Source organism: Mixophyes fleayi, chromosome 4 (genome assembly GCF_038048845.1).
Source record: "Mixophyes fleayi isolate aMixFle1 chromosome 4, aMixFle1.hap1, whole genome shotgun sequence".
Taxonomy (NCBI): domain Eukaryota; kingdom Metazoa; phylum Chordata; class Amphibia; order Anura; family Limnodynastidae; genus Mixophyes; species Mixophyes fleayi.
In genome coordinates this window covers 3526357-3549542 of record NC_134405.1, presented here as the reverse complement: position 1 = coordinate 3549542, position 23186 = coordinate 3526357, and the positions used below count along the sequence as shown (strand labels likewise).

General features: G+C 42.1%; 1 protein-coding gene across 1 annotated transcript in view; it reads right to left on the bottom strand.

The window, feature by feature from the left end:
* The window catches only part of CD68 (CD68 molecule), a 39085-nt gene extending 20082 nt beyond the window's left edge, over positions 1–19003 (bottom strand). The window contains exons 1-4 of the mRNA XM_075206158.1: positions 18868–19003; positions 16355–16842; positions 16041–16151; positions 15700–15757 (exon numbers count right to left, since the gene is read on the bottom strand). Of these exons, the coding sequence (XP_075062259.1) occupies positions 15700–15757; positions 16041–16151; positions 16355–16842; positions 18868–18913 (703 nt within the window). The 5' untranslated portion in view covers positions 18914–19003. The remainder of the gene's footprint in view (positions 1–15699; positions 15758–16040; positions 16152–16354; positions 16843–18867) is intronic.
* Positions 19004–23186: the final 4183 nt, after the last annotated feature.

The following is a 23186-nucleotide window of genomic DNA, read 5'->3' as shown; positions in this document are numbered from 1 at the left end:
GATGAGGATACAGTACTGAGTATGACTAGGATTAGTAGATGAGGATACAGTGCTGAGTATGGCTAGGATTAGTAGATGAGGATACAGTACTGAGTATGACTAGGATTAGTAGATGAGGATACAGTACTGAGTATGACTAGGATTAGTAGATGAGGATACAGTGATGGGTATGACTAGGATTAGTAGATGAGGATACAGTACTGAGTATGACTAGGATTAGTAGATGAGGATACAGTGCTGAGTATGACTAGGATTAGTAGATGAGGATACAGTACTGAGTATGACTAGGATTAGTAGATGAGGATACAGTGCTGAGTATGACTAGGATTAGTAGATGAGGATACAGTGCTGAGTATGACTAGGATTAGTAGATGAGGATACAGTACTGAGTATAACTAGGATTAGTAGATGTGGATACAGTACTAAGTATGACTAGGATTAGTAGATGAGGATACAGTGCTGGGTATGACTAGGATTAGTAGATGTGGATACAGTGCTGGGTATGACTAGGATTAGTAGATGAGGATACAGTGCTGGGTATGACTAGGATTAGTAGATGAGGATACAGTACTGGGTATAACTAGGATTAGTAGATGAGGATACAGTGCTGGGTATGACTAGGATTAGTAGATGAGGATACAGTACTGAGTATGACTAGGATTAGTAGATGAGGATACAGTACTGGGTATGACTAGGATTAGTAGATGAGGATACAGTACTGGGTATGACTAGGATTAGTAGATGAGGATACAGTACTGAGTATGACTAGGATTAGTAGATGAGGATACAGTGCTGAGTATGGCTAGGATTAGTAGATGAGGATACAGTACTGAGTATGACTAGGATTAGTAGATGAGGATACAGTGCTGGGTATGACTAGGATTAGTAGATGAGGATACAGTGCTGAGTATGACTAGGATTAGTAGATGAGGATACAGTACTGAGTATGACTAGGATTAGTACATGAGGATACAGTACTTAGTATGGCTAGGATTAGTAGATGAGGATACAGTGCTGAGTATGACTAGGATTAGTAGATGAGGATACAGTGCTGAGTATGACTAGGATTAGTACATGAGGATACAGTACTTAGTATGGCTAGGATTAGTAGATGAGGATACAGTGCTGAGTATGACTAGGATTAGTAGATGAGGATACAGTACTGAGTATGACTAGGATTAGTAGATGAGGATACAGTACTGGGTATGACTAGGATTAGTAGATGAGGATACAGTGCTGAGTATGACTAGGATTAGTAGATGAGGATACAGTACTGAGTATGACTAGGATTAGTAGATGAGGATACAGTGCTGAGTATGACTAGGATTAGTAGATGAGGATACAGTACTGAGTATGACTAGGATTAGTAGATGAGGATACAGTACTGAGTATGACTAGGATTAGTAGATGAGGATACAGTGCTGAGTATGACTAGGATTAGTAGATGAGGATACAGTACTGAGTATGACTAGGATTAGTAGATGAGGATACAGTACTGAGTATGACTAGGATTAGTAGATGAGGATACAGTACTGAGTATGGCTAGGATTAGTAGATGAGGATACAGTGCTGAGTATGGCTAGGATTAGTACATGAGGATACAGTACTGAGTATGGCTAGGATTAGTAGATGAGGATACAGTACTGAGTATGGCTAGGATTAGTAGATGAGGATACAGTACTGAGTATAACTAGGATTAGTAGATGTGGATACAGTACTGGGTATGACTAGGATTAGTAGATGTGGATACAGTACTGAGTATGACTAGGATTAGTAGATGTGGATACAGTGCTGGGTATGACTAGGATTAGTAGATGAGGATACAGTACTGAGTATGGCTAGGATTAGTAGATGAGGATACAGTACTGGGTATAACTAGGATTAGTAGATGAGGATACAGTACTGAGTATGACTAGGATTAGTAGATGAGGATACAGTACTGGGTATAACTAGGATTAGTAGATGAGGATACAGTACTGAGTATGACTAGGATTAGTAGATGAGGATACAGTGCTGGGTATGACTAGGATTAGTAGATGAGGATACAGTACTGAGTATGGCTAGGATTAGTAGATGAGGATACAGTACTGGGTATAACTAGGATTAGTAGATGAGGATACAGTACTGAGTATGACTAGGATTAGTAGATGAGGATACAGTGCTGAGTATGACTAGGATTAGTAGATGAGGATACAGTGCTGAGTATGACTAGGATTAGTAGATGAGGATACAGTGCTGAGTATGGCTAGGATTAGTAGATGAGGATACAGTACTGAGTATGATTAGGATTAGTAGATGAGGATACAGTGCTGAGTATGACTAGTATTATAAAATGAGGATACAGTACTGAGTATGGCTAGGATTAGTAGATGAGGATACAGTGCTGGGTATGGCTAGGATTAGTAGATGAGGATACAGTACTGAGTATGGCTAGGATTAGTAGATGAGGATACAGTACTGAGTATGACTAGGATTAGTACATGAGGATACAGTGCTGGGTATGACTAGGATTAGTAGATGAGGATACAGTACTGGGTATCACTAGGATTAGTAGATGAGGATACAGTACTGGGTATGACTAGGATTAGTAGATGAGGATACAGTGCTGGGTATGACTAGGATTAGTAGATGAGGATACAGTGCTGGGTATGACTAGGATTAGTACATGAGGATACAGTGCTGAGTATGACTAGGATTAGTAGATGAGGATACAGTGCTGAGTATGACTAGGATTAGTAGATGAGGATACAGTACTGAGTATGGCTAGGATTAGTAGATGAGGATACAGTGCTGGGTATGGCTAGGATCAGTAGATGTGGATACAGTGCTGGGTATGACTAGGATTAGTAGATGAGGATACAGTACTGAGTATGACTAGGATTAGTAGATGAGGATACAGTGCTGGGTATGACTAGGATTAGTAGATGAGGATACAGTGCTGGGTATGACTAGGATTAGTAGATGAGGATACAGTGCTGGGTATGGCTAGGATCAGTAGATGTGGATACAGTGCTGGGTATGACTAGGATTAGTAGATGAGGATACAGTACTGAGTATGACTAGGATTAGTACATGAGGATACAGTACTGAGTATGACTAGGATTAGTAGATGTGGATACAGTACTGAGTATGACTAGGATTAGTAGATGTGGATACAGTGCTGGGTATGACTAGGATTAGTAGATGAGGATACAGTACTGGGTATGGCTAGGATTAGTACATGAGGATACAGTACTAAGTATGACTAGGATTAGTAGATGAGGATACAGTGCTGGGTATGGCTGGATTAGTAGATGAGGATACAGTACTGGGTATGACTAGGATTAGTAGATGAGGATACAGTGCTGGGTATGGCTAGGATTAGTAGATGAGGATACAGTGCTGGGTATGACTAGGATTAGTAGATGAGGATACAGTGCTGAGTATGACTAGGATTAGTACATGAGGATACAGTGCTGAGTATGACTAGGATTAGTAGATGAGGATACAGTACTGAGTATGACTAGGATTAGTAGATGAGGATACAGTACTGGGTATGACTAGGATTAGTAGATGAGGATACAGTACTGAGTATGACTAGGATTAGTACATGAGGATACAGTACTGAGTATGACTAGGATTAGTAGATGAAGATACAGTGCTGAGTATAGCTAGGATTAGTAGATGAGGATACAGTGCTGGGTATGACTAGGATTAGTAGATGAGGATACAGTACTGAGTATGACTAGGATTAGTAGATGAGGATACAGTACTGAGTATGACTAGGATTAGTAGATGAGGATACAGTACTGAGTATGACTAGGATTAGTAGATGAGGATACAGTACTGAGTATGACTAGGATTAGTAGATGAGGATACAGTGCTGGGTATGGCTAGGATTAGTACATGAGGATACAGTGCTGAGTATGGCTAGGATTAGTAGATGAGGATACAGTACTGAGTATGACTAGGATTAGTAGATGTGGATACAGTACTGAGTATGACTAGGATTAGTAGATGAGGATACAGTACTGAGTATGACTAGGATTAGTAGATGAGGATACAGTACTGGGTATGACTAGGATTAGTAGATGAGGATACAGTACTGAGTATGGCTAGGATTAGTAGATGAGGATACAGTACTGAGTATGACTAGGATTAGTAGATGAGGATACAGTGCTGAGTATGACTAGGATTAGTAGATGAGGATACAGTGATGGGTATGACTAGGATTAGTAGATGAGGATACAGTACTGAGTATGACTAGGATTAGTAGATGAGGATACAGTACTGAGTATGACTAGGATTAGAAGATGAGGATACAGTGCTGAGTATGACTAGGATTAGTAGATGAGGATACAGTACTGAGTATGGCTAGGATTAGTAGATGAGGATACAGTACTGGGTATGACTAGGATTAGTAGATGAGGATACAGTGCTGGGTATGGCTAGGATTAGTAGATGAGGATACAGTGCTGGGTATGACTAGGATTAGTAGATGAGGATACAGTGCTGAGTATGACTAGGATTAGTACATGAGGATACAGTGCTGAGTATGACTAGGATTAGTAGATGAGGATACAGTACTGAGTATGACTAGGATTAGTAGATGAGGATACAGTACTGGGTATGACTAGGATTAGTAGATGAGGATACAGTACTGAGTATGACTAGGATTAGTACATGAGGATACAGTACTGAGTATGACTAGGATTAGTAGATGAAGATACAGTGCTGAGTATAGCTAGGATTAGTAGATGAGGATACAGTGCTGGGTATGACTAGGATTAGTAGATGAGGATACAGTACTGAGTATGACTAGGATTAGTAGATGAGGATACAGTACTGAGTATGACTAGGATTAGTAGATGAGGATACAGTACTGAGTATGACTAGGATTAGTAGATGAGGATACAGTACTGAGTATGACTAGGATTAGTAGATGAGGATACAGTGCTGGGTATGGCTAGGATTAGTACATGAGGATACAGTGCTGAGTATGGCTAGGATTAGTAGATGAGGATACAGTACTGAGTATGACTAGGATTAGTAGATGTGGATACAGTACTGAGTATGACTAGGATTAGTAGATGAGGATACAGTACTGAGTATGACTAGGATTAGTAGATGAGGATACAGTACTGGGTATGACTAGGATTAGTAGATGAGGATACAGTACTGAGTATGGCTAGGATTAGTAGATGAGGATACAGTACTGAGTATGACTAGGATTAGTAGATGAGGATACAGTGCTGAGTATGACTAGGATTAGTAGATGAGGATACAGTGATGGGTATGACTAGGATTAGTAGATGAGGATACAGTACTGAGTATGACTAGGATTAGTAGATGAGGATACAGTACTGAGTATGACTAGGATTAGTAGATGAGGATACAGTGCTGAGTATGACTAGGATTAGTAGATGAGGATACAGTACTGAGTATGGCTAGGATTAGTAGATGAGGATACAGTGCTGGGTATGACTAGGATTAGTAGATGAGGATACAGTACTGAGTATGACTAGGATTAGTAGATGAGGATACAGTACTGAGTATGACTAGGATTAGTAGATGAGGATACAGTGCTGGGTATGACTAGGATTAGTAGATGTGGATACAGTGCTGGGTAGGACTAGGATTAGTAGATGAGGATACAGTACTGGGTATGATAGGATTAGTAGATGAGGATACAGTACTGAGTATGACTAGGATTAGTAGATGAGGATACAGTACTGGGTATGACTAGGATTAGTAGATGTGGATACAGTGCTGGGTAGGACTAGGATTAGTAGATGAGGATACAGTACTGAGTATGACTAGGATTAGTAGATGAGGATACAGTGCTGAGTATGACTAGGATTAGTAGATGTGGATACAGTGCTGAGTATGACTAGGATTAGTAGATGAGGATACAGTGCTGGGTATGGCTAGGATTAGTAGATGATGATACAGTGCTGAGTATGACTAGGATTAGTAGATGAGGATACAGTGCTGGGTATGACTAGGATTAGTAGATGAGGATACAGTACTGAGTATGACTAGGATTAGTAGATGAGGATACAGTACTGAGTATGACTAGGATTAGTACATGAGGATACAGTACTGAGTATGACTAGGATTAGTAGATGAGGATACAGTGCTGAGTATGACTAGGATTAGTAGATGAGGATACAGTACTGAGTATGACTAGGATTAGTAGATAAGGATACAGTACTGGGTATGATTAGGATTAGTAGATGAGGATACAGTACTGAGTATGACTAGGATTAGTAGATGAGGATACAGTACTGAGTATGACTAGGATTAGTACATGAGGATACAGTACTGAGTATGACTAGGATTAGTAGATGAAGATACAGTGCTGAGTATAGCTAGGATTAGTAGATGAGGATACAGTGCTGAGTATGACTAGGATTAGTAGATGAGGATACAGTACTGAGTATGACTAGGATTAGTAGATGAGGATACAGTACTGAGTATGACTAGGATTAGTAGATGAGGATACAGTACTGAGTATGACTAGGATTAGTAGATGAAGATACAGTGCTGAGTATAGCTAGGATTAGTAGATGAGGATACAGTGCTGAGTATGACTAGGATTAGTAGATGTGGATACAGTGCTGGGTATGACTAGGATTAGTAGATGAGGATACAGTACTGAGTATGACTAGGATTAGTAGATGAGGATACAGTGCTGGGTATGGCTAGGATTAGTACATGAGGATACAGTGCTGAGTATGACTAGGATTAGTAGATGAGGATACAGTGCTGAGTATGACTAGGATTAGTAGATGAGGATACAGTGATGGGTATGACTAGGATTAGTAGATGAGGATACAGTACTGAGTATGACTAGGATTAGTAGATGAGGATACAGTACTGAGTATGACTAGGATTAGTAGATGAGGATACAGTACTGGGTATGACTAGGATTAGTAGATGTGGATACAGTGCTGGGTAGGACTAGGATTAGTAGATGAGGATACAGTGCTGAGTATGACTAGGATTAGTAGATGGGGATACAGTACTGAGTATGACTAGGATTAGTACATGAGGATACAGTACTGAGTATGACTAGGATTAGTAGATGAGGATACAGTACTGAGTATGACTAGGATTAGTAGATGAGGATACAGTACTGGGTATGACTAGGATTAGTAGATGAGGATACAGTACTGAGTATGACTAGGATTAGTAGATGAGGATACAGTACTGAGTATGACTAGGATTAGTAGATGAGGATACAGTACTGAGTATGACTAGGATTAGTAGATGAGGATACAGTACTGAGTATGACTAGGATTAGTAGATGAGGATACAGTACTGGGTATGACTAGGATTAGTAGATGTGGATACAGTGCTGGGTAGGACTAGGATTAGTAGATGAGGATACAGTGCTGAGTATGACTAGGATTAGTAGATGGGGATACAGTACTGAGTATGACTAGGATTAGTACATGAGGATACAGTACTGAGTATGACTAGGATTAGTAGATGAGGATACAGTACTGAGTATGACTAGGATTAGTAGATGAGGATACAGTGCTGAGTATGACTAGGATTAGTAGATGAGGATACAGTGCTGAGTATGACTAGGATTAGTAGATGTGGATACAGTGCTGGGTATGACTAGGATTAGTAGATGAGGATACAGTACTGAGTATGACTAGGATTAGTAGATGAGGATACAGTACTGAGTATGACTAGGATTAGTAGATGTGGATACAGTACTGGGTATGACTAGGATTAGTAGATGATGATACAGTACTGAGTATGACTAGGATTAGTAGATGAGGATACAGTACTGAGTATGACTAGGATTAGTAGATGAGGATACAGTACTGGGTATGACTAGGATTAGTAGATGATGATACAGTACTGAGTATGACTAGGATTAGTAGATGAGGATACAGAACTGAGTATGACTAGGATTAGTAGATGATGATACAGTACTGAGTATGACTAGGATTAGTAGATGAGGATACAGTGCTGAGTATGACTAGGATTAGTAGATGAGGATACAGTGATGGGTATGACTAGGATTAGTAGATGAGGATACAGTACTGAGTATGACTAGGATTAGTAGATGAGGATACAGTACTGAGTATGACTAGGATTAGTAGATGAGGATACAGTGCTGAGTATGACTAGGATTAGTAGATGAGGATACAGTACTGAGTATGGCTAGGATTAGTAGATGAGGATACAGTACTGGGTATGACTAGGATTAGTAGATGAGGATACAGTGCTGGGTATGGCTAGGATTAGTAGATGAGGATACAGTGCTGGGTATGACTAGGATTAGTAGATGAGGATACAGTGCTGAGTATGACTAGGATTAGTACATGAGGATACAGTGCTGAGTATGACTAGGATTAGTAGATGAGGATACAGTACTGAGTATGACTAGGATTAGTAGATGAGGATACAGTACTGGGTATGACTAGGATTAGTAGATGAGGATACAGTACTGAGTATGACTAGGATTAGTACATGAGGATACAGTACTGAGTATGACTAGGATTAGTAGATGAAGATACAGTGCTGAGTATAGCTAGGATTAGTAGATGAGGATACAGTGCTGGGTATGACTAGGATTAGTAGATGAGGATACAGTACTGAGTATGACTAGGATTAGTAGATGAGGATACAGTACTGAGTATGACTAGGATTAGTAGATGAGGATACAGTACTGAGTATGACTAGGATTAGTAGATGAGGATACAGTACTGAGTATGACTAGGATTAGTAGATGAGGATACAGTGCTGGGTATGGCTAGGATTAGTACATGAGGATACAGTGCTGAGTATGGCTAGGATTAGTAGATGAGGATACAGTACTGAGTATGACTAGGATTAGTAGATGTGGATACAGTACTGAGTATGACTAGGATTAGTAGATGAGGATACAGTACTGAGTATGACTAGGATTAGTAGATGAGGATACAGTACTGGGTATGACTAGGATTAGTAGATGAGGATACAGTACTGAGTATGGCTAGGATTAGTAGATGAGGATACAGTACTGAGTATGACTAGGATTAGTAGATGAGGATACAGTGCTGAGTATGACTAGGATTAGTAGATGAGGATACAGTGATGGGTATGACTAGGATTAGTAGATGAGGATACAGTACTGAGTATGACTAGGATTAGTAGATGAGGATACAGTACTGAGTATGACTAGGATTAGTAGATGAGGATACAGTGCTGAGTATGACTAGGATTAGTAGATGAGGATACAGTACTGAGTATGGCTAGGATTAGTAGATGAGGATACAGTGCTGGGTATGACTAGGATTAGTAGATGAGGATACAGTACTGAGTATGACTAGGATTAGTAGATGAGGATACAGTACTGAGTATGACTAGGATTAGTAGATGAGGATACAGTGCTGGGTATGACTAGGATTAGTAGATGTGGATACAGTGCTGGGTAGGACTAGGATTAGTAGATGAGGATACAGTACTGGGTATGACTAGGATTAGTAGATGAGGATACAGTGCTGAGTATGACTAGGATTAGTAGATGAGGATACAGTACTGGGTATGACTAGGATTAGTAGATGTGGATACAGTGCTGAGTATGACTAGGATTAGTAGATGAGGATACAGTACTGGGTATGACTAGGATTAGTAGATGAGGATACAGTGCTGGGTATGACTAGGATTAGTAGATGAGGATACAGTACTGAGTATGGCTAGGATTAGTAGATGAGGATACAGTACTGAGTATGACTAGGATTAGTAGATGAGGATACAGTACTGAGTATGACTAGGATTAGTAGATGAGGATACAGTACTGAGTATGACTAGGATTAGTAGATGAGGATACAGTACTGAGTATGACTAGGATTAGTAGATGAGGATACAGTGCTGGGTATGTCTAGGATTAGTAGATGAGGATACAGTACTGGGTATGACTAGGATTAGTAGATGAGGATACAGTGCTGAGTATGACTAGGATTAGTAGATAAGGATACAGTACTGAGTATGACTAGGATTAGTAGATGAGGATACAGTACTGAGTATGACTAGGATTAGTAGATGAGGATACAGTACTGAGTATGACTAGGATTAGTAGATGAGGATACAGTGCTGGGTATGACTAGGATTAGTAGATGAGGATACAGTGCTGGGTATGACTAGGATTAGTAGATGAGGATACAGTGCTGGGTATGACTAGGATTAGTAGATGAGGATACAGTACTGGGTATGATAGGATTAGTAGATGAGGATACAGTGCTGGGTAGGACTAGGATTAGTAGATGAGGATACAGTACTGGGTATAACTAGGATTAGTAGATGAGGATACAGTACTGAGTATGGCTAGGATTAGTAGATGAGGATACAGTACTGAGTATGACTAGGATTAGTAGATGAAGATACAGTACTGGGTATGATAGGATTAGTAGATGAGGATACAGTACTGAGTATGACTAGGATTAGTAGATGAGGATACAGTACTGGGTATGACTAGGATTAGTAGATGTGGATACAGTGCTGGGTAGGACTAGGATTAGTAGATGAGGATACAGTACTGAGTATGACTAGGATTAGTAGATGAGGATACAGTGCTGAGTATGACTAGGATTAGTAGATGTGGATACAGTGCTGAGTATGACTAGGATTAGTAGATGAGGATACAGTGCTGGGTATGGCTAGGATTAGTAGATGATGATACAGTGCTGAGTATGACTAGGATTAGTAGATGAGGATACAGTGCTGAGTATGACTAGGATTAGTAGATGTGGATACAGTGCTGAGTATGACTAGGATTAGTAGATGAGGATACAGTGCTGGGTATGGCTAGGATTAGTAGATGATGATACAGTGCTGAGTATAACTAGGATTAGTAGATGTGGATACAGTACTGAGTATGACTAGGATTAGTAGATGAGGATACAGTACTGAGTATGACTAGGATTAGTACATGAGGATACAGTACTGAGTATGACTAGGATTAGTAGATGAAGATACAGTGCTGAGTATAGCTAGGATTAGTAGATGAGGATACAGTACTGAGTATGACTAGGATTAGTAGATGTGGATACAGTGCTGAGTATGACTAGGATTAGTAGATGAGGATACAGTGCTGGGTATGACTAGGATTAGTAGATGAGGATACAGTACTGAGTATGACTAGGATTAGTACATGAGGATACAGTACTGAGTATGACTAGGATTAGTAGATGAGGATACAGTGCTGAGTATGACTAGGATTAGTAGATGAGGATACAGTACTGAGTATGACTAGGATTAGTAGATGAGGATACAGTACTGAGTATGACTAGGATTAGTAGATGAGGATACAGTACTGAGTATGACTAGGATTAGTAGATGAAGATACAGTGCTGAGTATAGCTAGGATTAGTAGATGAGGATACAGTGCTGAGTATGACTAGGATTAGTAGATGTGGATACAGTGCTGGGTATGACTAGGATTAGTAGATGAGGATACAGTACTGAGTATGACTAGGATTAGTAGATGAGGATACAGTGCTGGGTATGGCTAGGATTAGTACATGAGGATACAGTGCTGAGTATGACTAGGATTAGTAGATGAGGATACAGTGCTGAGTATGACTAGGATTAGTAGATGAGGATACAGTGATGGGTATGACTAGGATTAGTAGATGAGGATACAATGCTGAGTATGACTAGGATTAGTAGATGTGGATACAGTGCTGGGTATGACTAGGATTAGTAGATGAGGATACAGTACTGAGTATGACTAGGATTAGTAGATGTGGATACAGTACTGGGTATGACTAGGATTAGTAGATGATGATACAGTACTGAGTATGACTAGGATTAGTAGATGAGGATACAGTACTGAGTATGACTAGGATTAGTAGATGAGGATACAGTGATGGGTATGACTAGGATTAGTAGATGAGGATACAATGCTGAGTATGACTAGGATTAGTAGATGAGGATACAGTACTGAGTATGACTAGGATTAGTAGATGAGGATACAGTACTGAGTATGACTAGGATTAGTAGATGTGGATACAGTACTGGGTATGACTAGGATTAGTAGATGATGATACAGTACTGAGTATGACTAGGATTAGTAGATGAGGATACAGTACTGAGTATGACTAGGATTAGTAGATGAGGATACAGTACTGGGTATGACTAGGATTAGTAGATGATGATACAGTACTGAGTATGACTAGGATTAGTAGATGAGGATACAGAACTGAGTATGACTAGGATTAGTAGATGTGGATACAGTGCTGAGTATGACTAGGATTAGTAGATGAGGATACAGTGATGGGTATGACTAGGATTAGTAGATGAGGATACAATGCTGAGTATGACTAGGATTAGTAGATGTGGATACAGTGCTGGGTATGACTAGGATTAGTAGATGAGGATACAGTACTGAGTATGACTAGGATTAGTAGATGAGGATACAGTACTGAGTATGGCTAGGATTAGTAGATGAGGATACAGTGCTGGGTATGACTAGGATTAGTAGATGAGGATACAGTACTGAGTATGACTAGGATTAGTAGATGAGGATACAGTACTGAGTATGACTAGGATTAGTAGATGAGGATACAGTGCTGGGTATGACTAGGATTAGTAGATGTGGATACAGTGCTGGGTATGACTAGGATTAGTAGATGAGGATACAGTGCTGGGTAGGACTAGGATTAGTAGATGAGGATACAGTACTGGGTATGACTAGGATTAGTAGATGTGGATACAGTGCTGGGTATGACTAGGATTAGTAGATGAGGATACAGTGCTGGGTATGGCTAGGATTAGTAGATGAGGATACAGTACTGGGTATGACTAGGATTAGTAGATGAGGATACAATGCTGAGTATGACTAGGATTAGTAGATGTGGATACAGTGCTGGGTATGACTAGGATTAGTAGATGAGGATACAGTACTGAGTATGACTAGGATTAGTAGATGAGGATACAGTACTGAGTATGACTAGGATTAGTAGATGTGGATACAGTACTGGGTATGACTAGGATTAGTAGATGATGATACAGTACTGAGTATGACTAGGATTAGTAGATGAGGATACAGTACTGAGTATGACTAGGATTAGTAGATGAGGATACAGTACTGGGTATGACTAGGATTAGTAGATGATGATACAGTACTGAGTATGACTAGGATTAGTAGATGAGGATACAGAACTGAGTATGACTAGGATTAGTAGATGTGGATACAGTGCTGAGTATGACTAGGATTAGTAGATGAGGATACAGTGATGGGTATGACTAGGATTAGTAGATGAGGATACAATGCTGAGTATGACTAGGATTAGTAGATGTGGATACAGTGCTGGGTATGACTAGGATTAGTAGATGAGGATACAGTACTGAGTATGACTAGGATTAGTAGATGAGGATACAGTACTGAGTATGGCTAGGATTAGTAGATGAGGATACAGTGCTGGGTATGACTAGGATTAGTAGATGAGGATACAGTACTGAGTATGACTAGGATTAGTAGATGAGGATACAGTACTGAGTATGACTAGGATTAGTAGATGAGGATACAGTGCTGGGTATGACTAGGATTAGTAGATGTGGATACAGTGCTGGGTATGACTAGGATTAGTAGATGAGGATACAGTGCTGGGTAGGACTAGGATTAGTAGATGAGGATACAGTACTGGGTATGACTAGGATTAGTAGATGTGGATACAGTGCTGGGTATGACTAGGATTAGTAGATGAGGATACAGTGCTGGGTATGGCTAGGATTAGTAGATGAGGATACAGTACTGGGTATGACTAGGATTAGTAGATGAGGATACAGTACTGGGTATGACTAGGATTAGTAGATGTGGATACAGTGCTGGGTAGGACTAGGATTAGTAGATGAGGATACAGTACTGAGTATGACTAGGATTAGTAGATGAGGATACAGTACTGAGTATGACTAGGATTAGTAGATGTGGATACAGTGCTGAGTATGACTAGGATTAGTAGATGAGGATACAGTGCTGGGTATGGCTAGGATTAGTAGATGATGATACAGTGCTGAGTATGACTAGGATTAGTAGATGAGGATACAGTACTGAGTATGACTAGGATTAGTAGATGAGGATACAGTACTGAGTATGACTAGGATTAGTAGATGAGGATACAGTACTGAGTATGACTAGGATTAGTAGATGTGGATACAGTGCTGGGTATGACTAGGATTAGTAGATGAGGATACAGTGCTGGGTATGACTAGGATTAGTAGATGAGGATACAGTACTGAGTATGACTAGGATTAGTAGATGAGGATACAGTACTGAGTATGACTAGGATTAGTAGATGAGGATACAGTACTGAGTATGGCTAGGATTAGTAGATGAGGATACAGTACTGGGTATGACTAGGATTAGTAGATGAGGATACAGTACTGGGTATGACTAGGATTAGTAGATGAGGATACAGTACTGGGTATGACTAGGATTAGTAGATGAGGATACAGTACTGAGTATGGCTAGGATTAGTAGATGAGGATACAGTGCTGAGTATGACTAGGATTAGTAGATGAGGATACAGTACTGGGTATGACTAGGATTAGTAGATGAGGATACAGTACTGAGTATGACTAGGATTAGTAGATGAGGATACAGTGCTGGGTATGACTAGGATTAGTAGATGAGGATACAGTGCTGGGTATGACTAGGATTAGTAGATGAGGATACAGTACTGAGTATGACTAGGATTAGTAGATGAGGATACAGTACTGAGTATGGCTAGGATTAGTAGATGAGGATACAGTACTGGGTATAACTAGGATTAGTAGATGAGGATACAGTGCTGGGTATGGCTAGGATTAGTAGATGGGGATACAGTACTAAGTATGACTAGGATTAGTAGATGGGGATACAGTACTAAGTATGACTAGGATTAGTAGATGAGGATACAGTACTGAGTATGGCTAGGATTAGTAGATGAGGATACAGTACTGGGTATAACTAGGATTAGTAGATGAGGATACAGTGCTGGGTATGGCTAGGATTAGTAGATGGGGATACAGTACTAAGTATGACTAGGATTAGTAGATGGGGATACAGTACTAAGTATGACTAGGATTAGTAGATGGGGATACAGTACTAAGTATGACTAGGATTAGTAGATGAGGATACAGTACTGAGTATGGCTAGGATTAGTAGATGAGGATACAGTACTGGGTATAACTAGGATTAGTAGATGAGGATACAGTACTGAGTATGACTAGGATTAGTAGATGGGGATACAGTACTAAGTATGACTAGGATTAGTAGATGGGGATACAGTACTAAGTATGACTAGGATTAGTAGATGAGGATACAGTACTGAGTATGACTAGGATTAGTAGATGAGGATACAGTACTGAGTATGACTAGGATTAGTAGATGAGGATACAGTGCTGAGTATGACTAGTTTTAGTAGATGAGGATACAGTGCTGGGTATGACTAGGATTAGTAGATGTGGATACAGTGCTGGGTATGACTAGGATTAGTAGATGAGGATACAGTGCTGGGTATGACTAGGATTAGTAGATGTGGATACAGTGCTGGGTAGGACTAGATGTGGAGCATGTTGTGTCTCTTACAAAAAAAGATTAAGGAAGAACACAGAACTGGCACATGGGGGTTTACTGAAAAGCATAGCTGGGGTTAGTACTGAATAACTAGTAAGACTTTATTTATGCATGTTGATATTGGATTGTCCTGAGAACTAATAAAGTTGGTTTATTACCTCTGTCCTTAAGTGTTATATTAATTGCTCCCAGGTAGAATTTGTTGTCTGTAGAATTCTGCAAATTGAGAAGCAAAAATGCGGAAAGTGTCAATCAGAAAAATCTTTGTGTACGATTCCTTAGAGCATAACCCCAAATTTTCTAACTCTAAGATGATCTCTTGCCCCTAATTTGTCACGTCTTCCTCCTGGTACCTACCTCGTCATCCAAGACTCTCTCACCAACTGTATATTCTCACCCCGGTGCCTGGTTGACTGTCTGAGATTCTCACCCACTTCACGTGTCTTACCCCAAGTCCTGGCTGATTGTTCAGCATCCCCCAAATTTATGGCGTCAGTACCTGTGTGAATGTGAGGCAGAGCTGTCCTTCTGGAAAGGTCAGTGTCAGCTGTGCGTTCTGCGCAGAACAGTTCCCAGAGGCCTTTGTGCTCGGCGGTGGTGGGATCACAATCTGAAGGACAGAGAGAGTGAAGACAACAAAGTATGTCAAGGTGGTAGCACAATATACCTCAGATGAGGTAGTGACTGGTGTGAATGGTTTGGGATTCTCTGTAAAGTGATGCGTTATGCAAATAAAGGTGGTAAATAATTAGTATTGTGTTACGATAGCTCAGAAGAGTCTATAACTATGGTAAAAGACTTGCGGTAACTCACCTCTCTTATCCGGGTATCATTGACCTGAATCTGGAAGGATGCCCTGATTCTTAGACAGACTTCCGAGGTACTGTTAACAAAATATTCCCAGGATGGGGGCAACGTGGTGGGGTGTTGTGTTGTATGTTGTGTGTGAGGACTTGTGGTATTATGTGGCGTTGTGTGGTTAGTATGTGAAGTTGTGTGTGGTGTAGTGTGGTTGGTACGTAGCGTTGTGTATGGTGTAGTTGTGTGGTTGGTATGTAGCGTTGTGTATGGTGTAGTTGTGTGGTTGGTATGTACCGTTGTTTGTGGTGTAGTTGTGTGGTTGGTATGTAGCGTTGTTTGTGGTGTAGTTGTGTGGTTGGTATGTAGCGTTGTCTGTGCTGTAGTTGTGTGGCTGGTATGTTGAGTTGTGTGCCGTGTAGTAGTTTTTCTAGGGAACTCGATGCCTTGTGTGGTACTTTGTGTAGATGCAGGGTCTGGGATCACATTGTTACAACTGCAGGCTGTAATACAAACACAAGAAGAAGAAGACAGTTATATGGCTGGGATGAGGGGCTCTTGTTCATAGGTCAGTAACAGGTCTCACAGCCATCCAGACAGCGGCAAAGTCCAGTACTTTATGTCCCAATAAATTCAAATTGACATTATATGAAATGAATACTGCTCCTTCAATAATCAGGCACCAAACATGACTTCACATTCCCTAGTACCTCCTCACTAGTACCTCCTCATTAGTACCTCCTCATTGGTACCTCCTCACTAGTACCTCCTCACTAATACTTCCTCACTGTTACCGCCTCACATCTACCTCCTCATTAGCACCTCCTCACTGGTACATCCTCATAGTTACTTCCTCACTGTTACCTTCTCACTAGTACCTCCTCACTGTTACTTCCTTACATCTACCTCCTCATTAGTACCTCCTCACTAGTACCTCCTCACTGTTACTTCCTTACATCTACCTCCTCATTAGTACCTCCTCACTAGTACCTCCTCATTAGTACCTCCTCACTAGTACCTCCTCACTAGTACCTCCTCACATCTACCTCCTCATTAGTACCTCCTCACATCTTAGAGGGTACTAATGGAGCAGTGAGTTAGGGGGAGGGATGTGATAGTCCCTCTATTTATATACCCAGAGAGATATATAAGTAGGGGTTAAAGGTACAGAGTCTAAGAGGGGGGGTGGGGGGGTCATTGTACCACGTATTATATGATAGAGGAGTAGTGAGTTTGGGGGAGGGATGTGATAGTCCGTCTATTTATATAGCCAGAGAGATATAGAGGTAGGGGGTAACGGTTCAGACTTTAAGAGGGGGGATCATTGTACCACATACAGTATGATAGAGGAGCAGTGAGTTAGGGGGAGGGATGTGATAGTCCCTGTATTTATATACACAGAGAGATATAGAGGTAGGGGGTAACGGTACAGACTGTAAGAGGGAGGGGAGGGGGGGGGTCATTGTACCACGTATGATAGAGGAGCAGTGAGTTAGGGGGAGGGATGTGATAGTCCCTGTATTTATATACCCAGAGAGATATAGAGGTAGGGGGAGGGGGGGGGGTAACGGTATAGACTGTAAGAGGGGGGATCATTGTACCACGTACAGTATGATAGAGGAGCAGTGAGTTAGGGGAGATGGATGTGATAGTCCCTCTATTTATAAACCCAGAGAGATATAGAGGTAGGGGGTAACGGTACAGACTGTAAGAGGGGGGGGGGGTGGGGGGGGGTCATTGTACCACGTATTATATGATAGAGGAGTAGTGAGTTTGGGGGAGGGATGTGATAGTCCCTCCATTTATACAGCCAGTTTACTGAGAGAGGTATAGGGTGGGTGCTAACAGTAGAGACTGTGACTGTCAGGATGACCCTAGTTAGTATATAGAGAGGGATAATAGTAGAATAATTGATATGAAAAGAATGTCATTGTAGACGCTGAGTTTTCATACATTACAGTTATTCAGCGTAAGAGCCACCAACAGATATTACAACAACCCCGGGAGTCATGAGAGTGGACATGGGGCAGCGTCCTTGTGCTTTCCACACCTCGCCGAGCTCAGACCCCAACAAAATAAGGCTCATCTGAGAGCCCACCAGAGTTGTTATAATAAGGTGGTCACTCAACGTAGATGTGGAAATTTGGAAGGTTTGAGAAAGTGAGATTTAGGGAGTGAAGGCCAACACTGTCCCTTTTGTCTGCATATGGGGAGAGTAATAATAGAGTGAAATTGAGGGGTATGGTGGTGGTCATCATACCTGCGAAATAGAGACCATATAAAGAGAGAGTGATATAGAGGTCGGTGTTGAGGAGAGGTAATAACGAAGGCTGTAGATTGGTGGGACAGGTGATCATTATACCAGGTCCATAGAGATAGGGGGGTAATGATAGGTGCTCATCGTGACGGATATATAGAGATAGAGGATGCAGGTGGCCACATCTTACAGTACATGGTATACACAGAAGCGGGCATAGTAATGGAAGATACGAGGAGAAGGGGGCATTGGTAGGGGGTGGTCAGCTTACCTGATATATAGACACAGAAGATTATGGCTCTCCACAGATATCCCATTTTTAGTATCTCTGTCTGTATTGCTCTCTGTCTCTTACAGTCCTGATATCTCTCGCTCACTGTCTCTCTCGTGATCTGTCACTATCCCTCAGTTCCTTTTTCTATATCAGTAAAAGGAAACGAGAAGGGGAAGAGGCACTGATTGAAAGGGGAGGGTGGTGAGAAACATTTATCCAATACTCGTCTTCAACTATTTTCTCTTACAACTCAACTTCAAATTTCATAAAAATGTTTTCTCTCTTCTCTCATCTCTTTTCTTCATTCTTTTCCCTGGCCACCATCTGTACCCGCCCTCACGTTGGCCCAGCAGCCCACCCATTTATTACTAGATGTTTTTACCTACCAGCATTATCTATAACATGTATGCAGATGCTACAGAGGGAGGCAGGAAGTGAATTGTCAGAGTAGGTCCCATCTGAATGAGGTCACCTTGTCACGGTTGGTGGGCATTCACAGTGTCATTAAAACGTGCATTAAGTGTCTAAACCAGTGGTTCCCAAACTGTGCGGCCATCTCACAGGGGTGCCGCGACCAGAGCCAGTGGTACGCAAGTCGGGGGACTACTTGGTAATTACATTGGCCTTGAAAAAAATCTTGAGACCCTAAGGGTGCCTGGAAGTAAGAAAGTTTATGGTTCCACTGGTCTAAACACAAATGATGTCCCTGGTGACGGCACCAGAGAAGGCTTCATTGAAGACCTTCTCAGCCATGTCCATCAACAGCAGCTCGACAGGTGACTTGGGCATCGTTACATTATGGATGAATGATAATAAGAGACATTTACAAACCAAGAAGGCACACTACGAAAATGGACCCTTGATCCCAGAGTCTCTTTTATTTCCAGGGACTGCTCCGTGGCTGTAGCTTTTCGTCTTCTATTTACCCTGTTACCCTGGCTATCAGTCTTCTGCTTGTTCTGGAGTTGTGACCAGTGGCTCACAGTCATCTACCTTCATACACTATCCCCCCATCCCACCCCAGGTATGGCCATTCACCAAATGTTACTAGGACAGTAAGGGGTTAAGTGTCAGCTTCTCCTAGACCAGTAGACTCAGCAGGGGTGTAGAGAGCAGTTTAGTTTCTTGTTTTGATAAGTGGGTCTTTAAATCACTTTCTGATGGTTTATTATGGGGCAAATTGGTGGCTATTTGCAAATTCAATAAAACATAACAGGAACATTATGGCTAGACAGCTATGTGCAATGAGCCCTCCCACCACAGCTGCTGGGGTGTAAGAGCATACTTGCCAACATTTTTTTTTTTTCTTCCGGGAGATGCCGGCTGGGACGTGGGCGTGCAGGGGGCGGGGCTGCGAAATCGCGTCATTTTGGCCCCGCCCCCGTGACGGAATGACGCAAATCGCGTCATTTTACAGTGGGGGCGGGGCTAAACGCCGCGATTCCGGGTGAATCGCGGCGTTTAAACTAAATTTTTCCCCCTTCCTATCAGGGAGATTGCCACACTCGTCCGGGAGACTCTCGCAAAATGCGGGAGTCTCCCGGACAATGCGGGAGAGTTGGCAAGTATGTGTAAGAGATATGGGGGAGGGTGTCTGTTCAAGTAAAGTTACGTAATCCTACACTAGAGTTCATGTCTGATGATCTCTCTGACTTGTGATAAAACAAGTGCGTGATATGCACAGATCGCCACTGCATTGTCTGTGACATATTGTTTAGTAAACCTCTTGTTGTTCTATCTCACAGAACAACTGTAGACAGGTGAATGTTACATGACTGTGCAGTGTCAATAACGATTCACTTACATGATGACGTACACAATGTCGTCCACCAAGGACTGACACTTGCGTGGATGCAGATTGACCACAATATTCATTGATTACATAAATGTTCTCATCACCTGTTTATAATCATAAATATACACCGATCAGCCACAACATTAAAATCATCTGCCTAATATTGTGTAGGTTCCCCCTCGTGCCGCCAAAACAGCTCTGACCCGTCGAGATATGGACTCCACAAGACCTCTGAAGGTGTCCTGTGGTATCTGGCACCAAGAGGTTAGCAGGAGATCCTGTAACTTCCATTGTCAGCACATCCCATAGATAATCGAATTGAGATCTGGGAAATTTGGAGGCCAAGTCAACACCTTGAACTGTTTGTCATGTTCCTCATGTTCCCCTGGAACCATTTTTGCAGAGTGGAAGGACGCATTATCCTGCTGAAAGAGGCCACTGTCATCAGGGCATACTGATGCCTTGAAGGGGTGTACTTGGTCTGTAACAATGTTTAGGTAGGTGGTACGTGTCATAGTAACATCCACATGACTGCCAGGACCCAAGGTTTCCCAACAGAACATTGCTCAGGACATCACACTGCCTCCACCGGCTGCCTTCTTCCCATAATGCATCCTGGTGCGCCTATTCCCCAGGTATATGATGCACACGCACCTGGTCGTCCACATGATATAAAAGAAAACGTGATTCATCAGAAATGGCCACCTACTTCCATTGCTCCATGGTCCAGTTTTGGCGTTCACCTGCCGATTGTAGGTGCTTTCGGCGGTGGACAGGGGTCAGCATGGGCTCTCTGACCGGTCTGTGGATACAGAGCAAGCTGAGATGCACTGTGTGTTCTGACACCTCTCTACCATAGCCATTAACTGTTTCAGCAATTTGTACTACGGTAGTTCTTCTGTGGGATTGGACCAGATAGGCTAGGCTTCACTGCCTATATGCATCAATGAGCCTTGGCTGCCCATGACCCTGTCACCAGTTGTAATTCCTTGGACCGCATTTGGTAGGTACTAACCACTGCATACCGGCAATAACCCACACACCTGCCGCTTTGGAGATGCTCTGGCCCAGTCCTCTAACCATCACAATTTAGCCCTTATCAAAGTCGCTCAGATCCTTACATTGCCCATTTTCTCTGCTTCCAACACATCAACTTTAAAAACTGACTGTGCACTTGCTGCCTAATATATCCCCCCCCTTGACGGGTGTCATTGTAACCAGATAATCAGTGTTATTCACTTCACCTGTCAGTGGTTTTAATGATGTGGCTGATTGGTGTATATACATCTCCTACACTTCTCTCCTCCATACTGGTTTAAATTACAGTGATCACAGAACAGAAGGTCCTTCTCCTCTGCACAGTTCTTAGGTTACAGTCCCAAACTACAGCAGAGTATTCCTCCTTCTCCTGCCTCTGCCGCATTAAGGACAGTCCACATCAACATGGTTTAGTTGTACGGCCGCAATAACGTGAACGGGCAATGCAAACTCACTCTCAGTAGCTGTCTCACTCCCCAGACAGATCTCAGCCTCCTGGGCTCTGTAGTTCTCCAGAATCTCCGCCGCTCCATGCTCCCTGCAGGATGCTCACTCAGGGTATTTGTGCGTCTCTCAGCCTGATCTCACCCCTCTGTCACTCAGCCGCTCAGGGGTTCTCTGTAACCTCTCTTTGGGCTCTTATCCCTCTCCCTCTGTCTCTGGGGTTCTATGTAGCCCTGATCCTCAACCAACTCACTGTTACTGGCTACCACTGAGCCTTTCCCATCTCCTTGGGGGATCTCTCTTGCACCCAGGGGGCGTCTTGTCATGCTCCATACTTCAGGAACCTGAGATGTCCTCTTCCTTGTCTCCAGTCCTGGTACTCTCTCCTTGAGTTAGGGCATTCTTATTGTGGGAGTACTTGTAAGAACTGGGTTACCCACGTTTTAGCCAGGTTTAGCACCAAGGCTCTTTGGCACTCTACCACTCAACCTTGACCGCTCCTGGTCCTGAGCCTCAGCTCTCAGTCTCCCCTCCTGGTGACCCCCACCTTGATGCCACCAAAGGGTCTGGCTACACACTACGTCACTCTTTTAAGCAGACATTACATGTGATTCTATGTGTCTAGCAGGGAAGATATAACAAACGTTACAGACAGAAGATGTTGGTTTATCCACCGCTCAGGCGTCCCTCTCTGGACAAGGGTGGTGAAAGTACTCTGCACGTCTGACTCATCCGAGTGTGAGATGTCTCACTAGTATGACAGTCATGTGACTTCGCTTATGACATAAAGGGAAGTGCAGGCGTTTTTCTTTGCAGATGCTGCACTATTGGGGATGTTTCAATACCTCATTTCACCTATGAATAGTTTATATATTAGTTGTTTGCCGTCTGCACTATTTACCATGGCAGTTTTCCTGGTTCTGTGTTAGCAGCAATGCAAAACAAGGACCCTATACACAGACAATTTCATCATCTAATGTAACGGTTGGTGGTCTTCACCTCGACCTCTCCCATAGAGAACGCAGGCCCATCGATACTC